The sequence below is a fragment of the Lachnellula hyalina genome, assembly GCF_007821495.1.
Source record: "Lachnellula hyalina strain CBS 185.66 chromosome Unknown contig00012, whole genome shotgun sequence".
Taxonomy (NCBI): domain Eukaryota; kingdom Fungi; phylum Ascomycota; class Leotiomycetes; order Helotiales; family Lachnaceae; genus Lachnellula; species Lachnellula hyalina.
This window is the reverse complement of record NW_022157126.1, coordinates 275,497-288,735: the sequence shown is the minus strand read 5'-3', so window position 1 is coordinate 288,735 and position 13,239 is coordinate 275,497. Positions and strand designations below refer to the sequence as shown.

The following is a 13,239-nucleotide window of genomic DNA, read 5'->3' as shown; positions in this document are numbered from 1 at the left end:
CAAGATGCTCTGTCTGCAAGGAAAGACCCAAATGATTGGGTATGAACTGTTGGATCGCTCTTGTTGTTTTACTCAGTAGACGTACAAGTATGTGCATATGTAAATAAACAGTGTATTGTGTGTTGTTATTGATCATGCATAGGTAGGTAGCCATAATGCAATGCAATTTCTAGGATATCTACCTATCTATATTGACCTACGCTGAGGCCTTCCGTTAAAGAACAAGCCAGTTCTGGGGTATGTCATCCATATCCGTTAGCAACGCAATTCCTGACCTACTTCGAGGCCATATAAGACATGCAAATCCCAGGGTACCATTACCAGTACCATTCCCATTTCCATAGCCTGCGCCGATATCATATCCATACTAAAAGCAATGTTCAAGCAAATCCCAGGGTATCATCCATAGCAACTCCATCCTGACCTGACCTGACCTGACCTGGCCGGCCTCATATCAAAGCAAAGCAAATGTTCAACTCAACTCAAAATCGTACCACCACCCCCTACAACTCAATCTCCGGATATGTGTGATTGTCCCCCGTCGACACCATCGAGATGTCCTGCCAGACCCGGCCGTTCTCATTGCTGGCAGCCTCAAAGGCCTCAGCGCGATCCCTCACTCGCTGTGGTGTAATCTCCTCTTCCTGTGACTGCTCCCGTGCTTGCGAAAGAACGAGTTCCGTCACAATTGGGTCTGGCATCGCGACCTCGACTACAAGCAGGTCATCCTCGTCGAAATCGTCTCCCTCATCGCTATCGTTGGTCGATTCGTATTCATCCCCTTCAATTGCCATCCTGTATCCGTGGTACTTAATGTCCAGCGTTTCGTGAGCGTAGCTGAGTGCTGTATGAGCACCGGCGAGGTTGCGATATCTTTCCTCCCAGTTGACTTCCTGTTCTTCTTCAGAATCTATTTCCTCGTCCGGTTCATCCTCTGGGCTATCGTCGATGAAACTGTTGATTTCATATTCCTCATTGTAGTCTGAGTCCTCATCTTGGGTATCGTAGGCTGAGGAGTTGCAGTCAAGATAAGGGAAAGTTATATCCTCAATAACACTTGCCTCAATTTCACTTGCATCAACGGCTGAATGCTCGTTCAAAACAAATCTCGGGAGCATATGACTTTCCACGACCTCATAGTAGGGAATTCCTGATTGGCCATCCTCGCAACCTGTACAGAAGCCCATATACAAACTCCAGAATTCATGACCACACTTTTTGCAGCGCAGTACGTCATCTGCTTTATCGAAGAAAGTAGCATGAGCCACATATGCTGTATCTCCTGGGTGATCCTCCGGATATGTAATCTCTTCTCCATTTTCGTCAACGAATGGTGAATACCGAGGGCGTGGTGTATGTTGAGTGTGCGGTGCCTCTTGATCACTATCATCCTCTGAACCTGGGGTATCCGCGTGAGAGGATTCTCCTGAAGAATCATGCCCAGTTGAAATGTTGACGTGAACGAAATTCTGCGCGTCTTTTTCTGTAGCGGCAGGATGCAGTGAAGTTGGAATACTGCGGGTAGCTTGAGTATTACGTACCAGAGAGGAAGATGCGGTCTTCGTTGACTCATCTACACTCGTTAAAGCATTGAAATTCCATCCTCCTTGAAAATACCCCTTTGGTCTATGCTCATGTACTGCTGGGCCAACATTTACGACCTCGTCATCAGAAATATCGATAGTATCTCCCGATGCATCCCCACTATGAAGAGGTGAGATGGTCCTCTTGAGGTTTCCCTTACTAGCTGTCAAAGCGTTCTCTACAGCCGGAACAGGGAAGAGAGGGAAAACGTTCTTAATACTTCTGCTGTTCTCAGGAATAAGATCAGAAAAGGACTTTTCAACGACACCTTGGGCCGGCTCTCCGCGATCAATTATAGGTCGCTTTACTGCCGTTTGAGACTTCGCTTCAAATGTTGTCCCAAATCCTTGAAACATTGGCGATTGTGCTGTCGCTACCATCTCATCCCCACCAGGCGATGAAGCAGGATCAAGGAGACGCCGCCGACGCTTCGCTTCTGTCTCAACTTCATCAATCACAAGCTTTCGGCGTACACCTTGGGAAGCTGATCCCGGAGACCTAAAGTAAAGTCCAGGCGGGGTTTTTGTATGGAATCGCTGCGTTGAAGAAAGGCTACCTTGAGAGCCAGCAGAGACGTTACAATAAGGATTGTTTGGTCTGGCCGGGGATGCCATTAAGTCCTCGAGATGGGAAGGCGGGCTGCTGGCTGTAGTCTGGCTTTGGGTTTCACGGTCTCGACCAACGAGGTCTCTCAGCAATTCGGCTTTTCTGGCTTGTTTCTCCTTGATTTCCGTATCGTGGCGGAAGATTTTGGTAGAGCATTCGTGCCCGAAAAGCTTTCTGACGCTATGGGCTATTTTCAACATTAGTATAGAAACCTATCAAGTAAAATATAACAAAACGTACCATCATTCCACTTCTCCTCGTTGACCGTGCATAGATAGACATCTTTCGGCTTGAAAGCCCGGACGAGATCGCAGAGCTCCGGATAGGACGAGTGGCGTGAGTATGGAAAAGTGATCTGTTTAGCAAGAGCACCATCTTCCACTTCAGCGCTTCCATAGACGTTTTGTTTTTCAGATACCGCTTTCTCAATGGCCTTTACCAGCTTTGTAAGGCACAGCCTGCCGTCCTCGAAGAATTCTGTCATGTTTTCGAACGGCAGAGATCTTCCTAGCGCTTTAACGCCTGCGAGGAACCTGTCTTTGAGATCAACATCCCTAGATGCGAGGTTATGGATTCTACAAACCGTCAGTGCCAAATCTGTACATTCCGAATCCACAACTTACTCGAAAAGAATCTGCGCAATCGAATCATCATCTAGCTCAAGCTGTGATTGCTCTATCAAATCCTGTCCACCTCCGCCAATGCCAGCCTCCACAAGTTCAGTTCCATTCTTTAATCTTGTTACAATCGGTCGAATCCAAACCACCTTTTCGTCGATGCCAGGACAAGGAACACCTTTCTTACAGCTGTGGATTCGAGCAGTTGCATCATTTGTAAGACAGCCTTCTTGTGGGGTATTCCCGCAAGTATAGCCCGTCAGCACAGGGCCTTCATGTGCCAGGAACGGTCCAGAAGGTAGGTCGTTATCGGAATTACCACGGAGACATTTGTAGATCCTTAAGGTGTATTTATCGACATGAATCTAGCACCCCATCAGTACGGCATACGAATGGTAAGGATGCTATACCTGTGATTTCAGAGCACGAGATAAAGCCATCCAGACTTCCTCATACCCATATGTCCACGCCGAGAAATGAAAGACGGTATCTTCAGGATATAACGAGACCTTTCGTAAAAGTTCACCCAGTCCTTGAGCCTTGGTAGGGAGGCTCATAGGATCGATGTTACTAGTATCCAGGTAAATACAATCAAGCGTCTTCAGACCACTCGTATACTCGATCAAGAAGGGATTCCGCGTCAAGTTGTTAACAAACCATGGTTCAGATCTGATATCTCCGGTGTACAAGACTGCTTTGCCATCGCCCTCAAAAACTGGAGTAACATCAGCATCCACAGGTAGAACCGTCCAATTGAAACTTACGGAACATAACAGCACCGGTGCAATGATTGGCATCAAAAAGCGTGACTTGAATCTCGTTATTAGGCGATAACTCAATCCGCGTAGGCGTCTCCAACGGAATCGTCTTCTGCATCACTCATCAGCTCACCCCTTCACGTCCACCTGAAAACATAGGTAGCCACGTACCAGTCTCGGCTCAAGCGACTTGTAAGTCTGCTTGCGAGCCTCCAAGATGCCATTCTCAAAATTAATCCTATTCGTATTCCGTTCCAGTCGAATCAAGAGTTCTTTCGTCGCAGCAGAGCAGTACACGCTGTACACATACGGATTAGCAAGGGCATGGAGGCATTGACAAACCCAAGCAGCGCTGGACCCAAGTCTCAGAATATACTGTACATACAAGCAAGCCTTAAAGTTCTCAAGCCCAGTAAGATGATCACTATGTATATGGCTTAGGAATGCCTTCAGCGGAGGACGATGACCAGGGATCTCGCGGAAGTAATCGACTGTAATCCATTCATTAGCAGGGGATTGGTCCCGTCCTCTAATCCAATACTCCAATCTAATCCTCCAAAGAGAAATCGAGTTTCTCGAAGTTAAGTCAACGCACCTCGAACATCAGGGAACTCAGCCATCAAACCACCGAATGTTGACATGTCAGCGGTTTGTAATGGCGGATTCCCATTCCATCCCAGGTTTACCGTCGTCAATGTTGAAGTTTTCAGAAAACGTAGGGAGTAAAGTGGCGATGGAATGTGCCAATGTGGACGGGACGGAACGGTTTCGCGAAGACGTGAAAATGTTGACGCGCTGGAAGTGGGGCGGAACGCCATATCACGTGCCCGGCCATGATCCCCTGCTCAACTCTCTACATCACAACAGGGTTCTTTGCCTGTGCTAGAGGGCCCTTTTCGCGCACAAGAGAGTCAGTGTAAGAGCATGTGAACTTCAGGAAGCGGGTATAAAGGGATATTTGCTATATATCCATATCTCAACAGCTAAGCATACAGCCATACTCTTACTATGCTACCGCCCCATCCCATCCCATCCCATCCACATTGTCCTATATCATTTGACGATTTTTACCTCTATACCTATAAGTTCGTTTGTTACCCATACAGGATCCGATGTTCATATCGTTTTATCTTCCTCGAAACATTCTGCATCCACGTCAACCTTGACCCGCTTCTCCTCCCGCTCCGTCTGATCGTCACCCTCGTCAACCTTCCTCTTAGCCGCATGTCCCAAGGAGGCGGGTGCAGCTTCAGCAATTGAGTTTAGATCTCTGTCTTCAAGTCCGACGAATCGGCACAAGGTCCTCTTCTTGAATTCCTCCAAGCTGATCAGCTCCCCAGACTCCTCATCGTGGACCATTCTCAGTAGTCCTTCGGCCTAGTAACATTGTAATCAGTAGGTGGCATGCGGATGAGACAACAAGGAAAAGGCCCCACTTACTTTGGCCGATTCTTCCATCATCATCCGATCTATGTCACAGGCCGCGAAGGCCTCGGCATATTGCTCCCATTGCTGATCGGCACATTCAAAACCAGGCCCATTGGACGAATCCAGCCACCATTTTCCTCCCCAGCTGTCCATACCAGCTACTTGTAAGGCTATGCCCTCTACAAGATCCTTTGGTGCCCCGTTGGCCTCTAGCATCAATATCAGCAACAGACATAATCATCCCTTGAACTGAGACTTTGTGCTCAGGGCCAACCTACGGCAATAGTCTAGAAAATAACTAGACATCTCAACGGGGTCGCCTTCTAAAATTTTGGTAGCCCACTGTAGTAAGAACTGGCCTGGCCAATCGGAGATACCCTCTTCAAGCGAAATTGACTCAAGCATGAGCTTGCCGCTCTTGTCTATATGAGAGACTTTGAATTTGCATTTGAATGCCTTTGCAACCATTTCAAACTTATCGTCTTGCATGATGGAGTAGGCAATGTTTTTGATATCCGCAAGAGAACAACTGATTAGATTCCCATTGACTTGAAGAACTGCATCGTGCATGGACTCGGGCTCCTTTTCAACCACAGGTTCAGGGGGTTCAACTTCCTGCGGCGGAGTGGGGGATTCAAGTTCGGGCTTCTTCGCCGGCATCTGGGCTTGTAATTGTGCTTGTACTTGATGTGGGATCTGTACCGCAGGAATTGATGGTGGTAAACGTACAACAGGAACTGGTCTTGCCGGCTGAGGTTGCCTCAACCCAGCTGAAGTATCATTAGCCATCATAGACCGATTTATGCATTCTTTTGTATGCCCTCCAATAGGATCATTTCCTGGGAAGGGCTCCTTGACTATACAGTCATTAGACAGATATAGAGCAGCAAGAATAAGAAGTACTCACAAAACTGCTTCCAGGTGAGACTATCAGCTATAAAGTGCTTGACGGCTTTCTCGCAATGTTTATGCTCTGAATTGGTTTGGTCTCGCATCCGCTGAAGATATTGAAAGAACTGGCGTCTGGCATTCTGACCTCCACGCTGCTTGACTTTGTCTTCCATTTGCTTTTCAAGAGTAACATATTCTGTAGGCCAGGGGCTTCCTCGCTTGTCTACTTCCTTGGTGGCTCCCTTGGATATTGTTCTGTGGAAGGAACGGTGGTCAGCGTGGGAGCTCTTTGTGTCGGAATCGTTAGATGTTTTGGGGCAAGATTTACCTCAACGGCTCCAATGCGCCAGAGCGAGTGCTGGCTCCTTTTCGAGGGAATGCCGAATGTGGCTCTTCGAACGGAAATGGCTTCTGAAAAGCTGTACACAGTCAGTAATGATTACCACAACCTTTTTGAACTCACAAAAGTACGACCACATCATAGACTGCGCCGCCCATTCCAACCACTCCTGATTCAATACCTTCTTCGGGTGCTTAGTACGGACCTCGTCCTTACAGATCTTTTGAACCATATCAAATCTTTGAGTAGTAATGCCGTTGCTGATAGCCATGCTCCTCATTTCCTCGTCTTGCGATCGTGACTCGTCCTGTCTAGGGCCAGTTGGGATGCCTTTAGAAAGAGGTATCTGAGAGTGTCCCATAGAAAGTGAAACAATCTCGCTAGTATGGGCCGTTGCGCCTCCGTCTCTTGCTGGTCTATAATGATCACTTCGAAGCAAGCTCCTAGAGGGTTTGTAGTAATCAGGCAGCTTGAACGATTCGGATTCGGATGAGGGAGGGATGTGTTTAGTAGGCGAGGATAGTGTAGGAGAATACTTGTCGTGGATCCACCTATTATTTCCTCTATCAGCAACGGCAGCTCTCGTAGTGGAATGATCTAAGCCGTCGTTGAATATGCGGTCTAATCTCGAAGGTTGAGGGTTTTGGTCATCCTCGAGCTCCATTTTGAATACCGTCCGCTCTGTTCCGGCTTCACTTCCCGGGAAACACTCCCCAGGAACTGGTCAATGTCAGCTGTTTTCCAAGGCTACTTGAAGTGCTCACCGTCGTATGGAATGGAGTTCAAACTTACAGAAGTGCTCCCATGTGAGGGACTCTACAGAATCGCTGCTGCTCGATCTGTCTCGGACCTTTTTCTTCATCATATCGATATACTGGTACAAGTCGCTTTCACTGATGTTCGATTCCCGCGCACGGGACTCGAGAGCCGCTCTTTGAGACGCCATTGTGAGTGTTGCAGATATCTAGGCGGAGAATGACTTGGGTTGTGTGAGTGATCAGGAGGAGTCGTACTTGGAAAGGACCTACCTTTCCTTTCACGTAGACAGACTCTGGTAGCATGAACCTAAAAACAGAGTCATATAAGTAGATAGGTAGTCAGTAATTCACAAGAAGGTTCGATACTGTATGTTGTCAGTTGAGGGAAGTCGCGTTCATATTCGCATTCCCAGAGCGGCGAGCGGTAGCATAAAAAGGCAAAACGACCTTGCAAAAATCATGTCCCTGGCCGAGTGAATACTCCTATGCAAAATCACATTGCTGCTTTGAATTACGAGCACATGACAAAGACATCTTTTGAAGATGTTTGATCTAGTGCCGTCTTGATTGCCCACCTGAGGTCAAACATCGCAGCTTCTTGTAGCCAACACAATAGATGAAGACTATGCAGCATCCCGGCAACAACACGTCAACAGCAAGCGCAATGCATTGCTTCTGCTTTTGCCTATAGTATATAAGGGTAGCGCTCAACGTTCAGTGTAGCAAACTGTTTTGAATGTCGTATTCGCAATAAGTGAAACAGAAGTACAGCAGACATAATGCATAAGCTTCCAAGTAGCTGCAAAGAAATATCACTTCAGTCTAGACTACCTTGTTGACCTACGCTCGTAGGATAAAGACCAGACGATGTTAAGCAGAAAATACCTATGTTGTGGATTTAATACTACAAACCGCCCCAAACACCAATGCTCCCTATGCTCCCTATGCTCCAAAAACACCTGATCGCAATCCCGTAACAACCCAACCCCCTAAAAACAACTTATCTACAGATCTAGTCCTCTTCCGCATCTTCGTCCCAAGCCTCCTTCTCCCTCTTGATAAGCTCTCCCATATCCTCCGGCTTGAAGATCGAGCTGCCTGGATTCGAAGACCGAGGCACCTTAACAGTGCTCCTCTCGTCATCAAATACAAGCCCAATGCCCTCAATCCATTTCTTCCGTCTCTCCATGACCGTCTTGGTCATATCGCCAATACCCGGTCTTGCCATCCCAGTAGCACCGCCAACAAAGTGACTGCCTCCACCAGCTCCACCGGGTCGCTTGTTCTTCTTGCTCTTGCCCATTGTGCGTGTCCGCTTCAGATACGCTGTTTGGACTTGGCTGTCGAGATCTTCGAGGATGGTAGTGTATTCTTGGTGGGCCATTCGCTCCTTGACAAGATCTTGTAGTTTGGCTTTGCGAGCACCATTGATGATGGATTGTTGCTTCAACTCCGCCTGAAGTGCGCGTAGACGTACACCAATTTCATCGTCATAGTGGGCTTCGTAGTCGGGGTCCGGATCAGGAGGCAAGAAACCGATGTGACGGAGTTCTTGCTTGAGTCTTTCGTCAACTTGCGAGTATTCGAGTTTGGGATGACTGGCTTTCTTCCAGGATTCTGAAGCAGAGTCTGTCATGTAGGTAGCTGGAGGAACTGGGGCCGCTTCACCAGATGCTTGAAAAGGATCACTGAGATCCCCATTGGCCTCCCCGTTGACGTTTGCCTCGCCATTTGTAAGTCCATTTGTCGTCGGCTTCTCTTCAGACGGCGGCGCGCGATGCTCTGGTCTAAGGGTTGCTAACAATCTTGAACAGACTGGGCCAGCTGAAATCTGATCCGTCTCTGCGATAGCATCATCCAAAGTATCAATGCTGCCACGGCCCTGGTTAGCCGGGAGCTTATCACGACCATGCAGGGGATTATCCAGAGCCATAGCACCATCTTCCTCCGCCCATAGTTCGCTATAATGCTTCTTGCCTCGACGAGGCATGACAAATGGAGTGGTACGGTCACCCCTATCGCGGAGAAAGGCGCTGTCTTCTTCGGTGTAGGCTCGGAAGTAAGGCTCGAGGTAGGTAGCAAAGGTATTGGCTTGCACTTGGTTTGTAGCTTTCCCATTGCTGAAATCTTTATCGGGGGGCGTCCCAGGGATCAAGTTCTCCAGATTTGATTCTGGGAAATAGGCCACTGAGTATATCCTGCGCTTCGTATCATCATCCATATCGGGGGTCACATTTTGAATATCGTATACTGTTGGGTCTGGGAATGTGGTGGGATCGTCGCCAAAGGTTTGGAGGTGTGGTATTGATGGCGCGGGAGGAGGTTGATGCTCGTCGGAGCTGGAATCTTCTTCGTCGACTGCCCGTTCGTCCTTGTCGTCAACATCCATCCCAGTAGCTGCAGGTGTCGCAACAACAGGAGACAAAGATGAGCTAGCGGAATCGTCGCCGGATAATCTGCGAGATGTTTTTCCTACGTGAGGTATTGGTGAGGATCGGTCTGATGAGAATGGCTAGTTAGTTCTTCGTCTAAACCTTGGGACATATTGAATATATCACCACAACAATCGCTAAACCATTCAATGAATGACAGTACGAACCTAGATTTGTTCCATCTTGAGGCGCCAAACCATGCGCGCCATGTGTCAATGGTCTTTCTTCTGCGCTTGTATCCTTTCTTCTCTTGAGCTTGTTGGCCCTATGTCTCCCCCGCTCCTCTTCTTCGGCGGCATCTCTCTTCTTTTTCTCCATGACCTCTTGCTCTTGATTTTGCCTTGCGATGTCATCTTGTCTATCCTTTCTCATCTCCACCATGAGGCGCATTCCTTTGTTGCAGATGTCACCCCGAGTCTCGATGATGGCCATGAGCCGCTTCAATTTGTCGGAAAGGGCTTCCAAGTCTTTGGAGCTGGGAATTGCAAGCGCAACATAGTCGCCAAAGTCAGGCGATGTCGGGAACTTGTCTTTGGGAAGCTCGAGGAGCCCAGTCTCACCAGACTCGGTGTGGGATAAAGAGGTGGAGGTGCCGATGATGCTGGGCGTGGTATTGCGACTGCGACTCTGACGCGGGTCTCTGCCCTTCTTGCCGGTGCCTTTCTGACTAGGAAGGGGGGGCATTGTGGGTGAGGGTGAGTGATGCAGCGCAATAGGATTGTGGTTGGGTTCAATTCCCAGGTGTGATGTACATGTACATGTGAATTCACAGTTGAGGCTGCGGTCGTTGAATCTGCGTCATAGTGAAGTTCCGTAGAGATGGAGAGAAGAGAGTTTAAGGTTACTGAGTGGAGCTACGCTACAAGTACGGTACAACGCTTGGCGCATAAGCCCTTGCAAGTTGCAAGTTGCAAATTGTAAGATGCGGCAAGGCGATGCGATGCAATACGACGCGATACGATACGAGTGACCTCTTGTAGCTATCGTATCGCGGGACGGAATGATTTGATTCTCCGATGCGCAGCCTAAATTGTGTTTTAAGTTTATAGTATAGTAAGGCTGTTAGGGACTTTAGATGCACGAGAAGATACTTCTTACCGCACGAATATTTCTGAAGCAAGAAAACCGTTCATCTCCATATTCATTTATCCCATCCCATCCCATCCCATCGCATCCTATCCCATCCTTTCCTCTCCCTTGCCTCAGAGTCCAGGCTAGCCTGTCCTGGCCTCCTCAGTCCTGACCCTGAGTCCGTCCCGTCCGGAAGTGAGTGCTGATACGCAGAGAAGCGAGGCAAAACACGCAGGCAGTACTGTAGTGAAGATCATCTCAGACAAGCTTTTCTGACACCCCCTCAAGACCCCCCCCCCCGACCCCCCAAGACTCTTGGCATTTGCCCTTTATCGGTGTCCCTCATCAACGACGCTTTGCACGACGATCAGTATCCTGACCCCCCGAACAACCCTTTGTACGCATGTTGGCCCATAATACGCGCAGAGCGAACGCCCTGCTGCGTGCTGGAAGACGCTCTGCGCTTTGCCGGCCCTTGCTGTGCTGAAGATGTGTGCGTTCGTTTGTTTTCATCATTCCGTTGTCCTTGTTCAGCCTTGGCATCTGGGCGCCCAGATCTGGTGGATGTACATATTCTTGGCTCCTACCATAGCTCGATGCCCTTTTCTGTTTTGATCCCTACTACTACTGAGTGGGGAATAGTTTTACGTACCGGTACTGTACTGACTTTGACTCCATAGCGGCGAATCAGATAAAATCTTATGTGTACGTCTTGCCCGCTGCCCCGAAATCCCGTATTGCTATCCCCGGCCCTCAGCTGAGCCGCATTGGCAACATCAACATCAACATCAACATCAATCCATCCAACACGCGACCCATTCAAATCTAGATAGCTAACCATAGCCTAGACTACTCTTCCCCAACGAAGAATGGGGTAACACAGCCACCGACACGCAACTCGATAACAACGTCTCACAAGTGTCCGTACGTATCTTGTACCTTGCCTAGTTCCACAACGACGCGACTGACCTTCGGAACAGCCCAATCTCTCATTCTATCAGGATCTCCAAGACAAGATTCAAACCCTGTCTACGCAAAATGCCGACCGAGGTGGTACCACGGGTGGATTTCTTTATGTACCCGACCTAGAAGCGCACAGCGAATGCTATAACGTCTCCACAGCATACGTACCAACCAATGCCACTAGACAAGCCAACCTACCCCCAACAGACTTCACTCTAATAGCCGTCGCTCCTTGGATCAATGTTGAATGCACCCGAGAATATATGGGTGCCGCACGTCAAGACCCAAATCGAGCATTTATATTCTATCTTCCTGACAATGACACAACTACGCCTCCGTCGCCTTCCGATCCAGTTTGGAATCTCCAGGATGGTGGTGCCTGGAAGACAAAGACTCAGTATCCAGTATATACAATTCCTGGATATTATGGTGACCGGCTGATGCATGCACTGAGTCTTTACTCAGGAAACATGACAAGTGTTCCTTACGGCCACCAAATATCAGAGCTTCCTGGTATAGATCCTCGAAGCTACGTCCGGCTATACACCGTCATCGACAACTCAAATTCATCAACTCTGCCCCAATTTTGGGTTTTCTTGCTTCTTGTAATTGCAGTCCTCGTTGTTATTCTGGGATCTACCTCAGCCGCTATGCATCTCATCCAAAGATGGCGGCGTCATTCTCTCCGCCGCCGGGTGGCGAGTGGAGAAGTCAATCTCGAGGCCCTTGGAATTAAACGTCTTGCCGTACCACATAGCCTCATTGATCGACTTCCTCTCTTTATATATAACGACGAAAACGAAACATCGCTTCCGCCATCTCCTTTACATAAGAGAAGTCTGACTGCTGCCACCACTGAGCGACATCTCCCAACAAACTTCTCGGCCGGTACAACTTCCCAATCAGAATTTCGAGATCATGGGACAGCTATACCCCGGGAACTGATTCTAGTTGACGGCCGTGCTTCTACTCCAGACTCGTATTTTGTCCATAAGTTCTTGCCATATTCACAACCTACCTGTCATATATGTGACGATGATTTTGAAGTGGGTGTAACAGAAATCAGGGAACTTCCCTGTGGCCATATATTTCATCCAGACTGCATCGACACTTTCTTGGGATCGAGCAGTTCACTCTGTCCCGTATGCAAGCAGAGTGCATTACTTCCCGGTTATTGCCCAACCAAAATAACTAATGCGATGGTTCGTCGTGAACGAAATCTGCGAAGATTACGGCATAGGATAACACTCTACGACGGAAGTACAAGAGCAGAATCAAGTACAGTATGGGGTCGGATAAAGAATATAAATTGGAAGCTGGAGAATAATCCTATGTCTAATCAGCAGTCGAGTCAGGAATTATCGCCGATGCCAGAGGCACAGCAAGTGTTCATAACAAACGCTCTGCCCACACAACCTCGAGCCTCGGTCCTTGGTCAGGAAATACCACATGGTCCTACACGACAAGAGATAGTGGGGCAGAGGATACGAGAGATAGCAGCATCTCAGACTCCAATTCAAGATCCGGATGAGGCTAGTGAGCGACAGCAGCGTCCAAAATGTGAGTAACAACTGGCCCATGAGCAAGAAAATAGCTAATATATTCTCAGGGAAGCAAACTCTGTCAAAGGCATTCCCTGGTTTCACGTAATGGTTTGGGAAATATATGTAGTCTGGTCTTGTATATAGCGTTGCGTTGAGGGTCGGTGTTATGGGCGTTTATGTTGGGCGTTCATATTGGGCGAGAAGGTTTGCATCTATTGGAGTCGTGAAATCATGAAATCATGAAGGA

The 13,239-nt window shown here is 48.3% G+C and overlaps 2 protein-coding genes across 2 annotated transcripts; one reads left to right on the top strand and one right to left on the bottom strand.

Annotated features, from left to right (window-relative positions):
- Nucleotides 1-7,994: 7,994 nt before the first annotated feature.
- Nucleotides 7,995-10,098, bottom strand: NGG1 (Chromatin-remodeling complexes subunit; the record flags this gene model as incomplete). The annotated part of the gene is made up of 2 exons (XM_031146322.1): nucleotides 7,995-9,481; nucleotides 9,582-10,098. 2 exons carry the CDS (start codon nucleotides 10,096-10,098, stop codon nucleotides 7,995-7,997), a joined length of 2,004 nt encoding a protein of 667 aa, XP_031008711.1.
- An 813-nt stretch (nucleotides 10,099-10,911) lies between these two features.
- Nucleotides 10,912-13,098, top strand: RMR6 (Receptor homology region,transmembrane domain- and RING domain-containing protein; the record flags this gene model as incomplete). The annotated part of the gene is made up of 4 exons (XM_031146321.1): nucleotides 10,912-10,986; nucleotides 11,329-11,409; nucleotides 11,487-13,008; nucleotides 13,058-13,098. Coding segments are annotated over 4 exons (1,719 nt in total), but the record flags the coding sequence as incomplete, so codon positions are not given.
- Nucleotides 13,099-13,239: the final 141 nt, after the last annotated feature.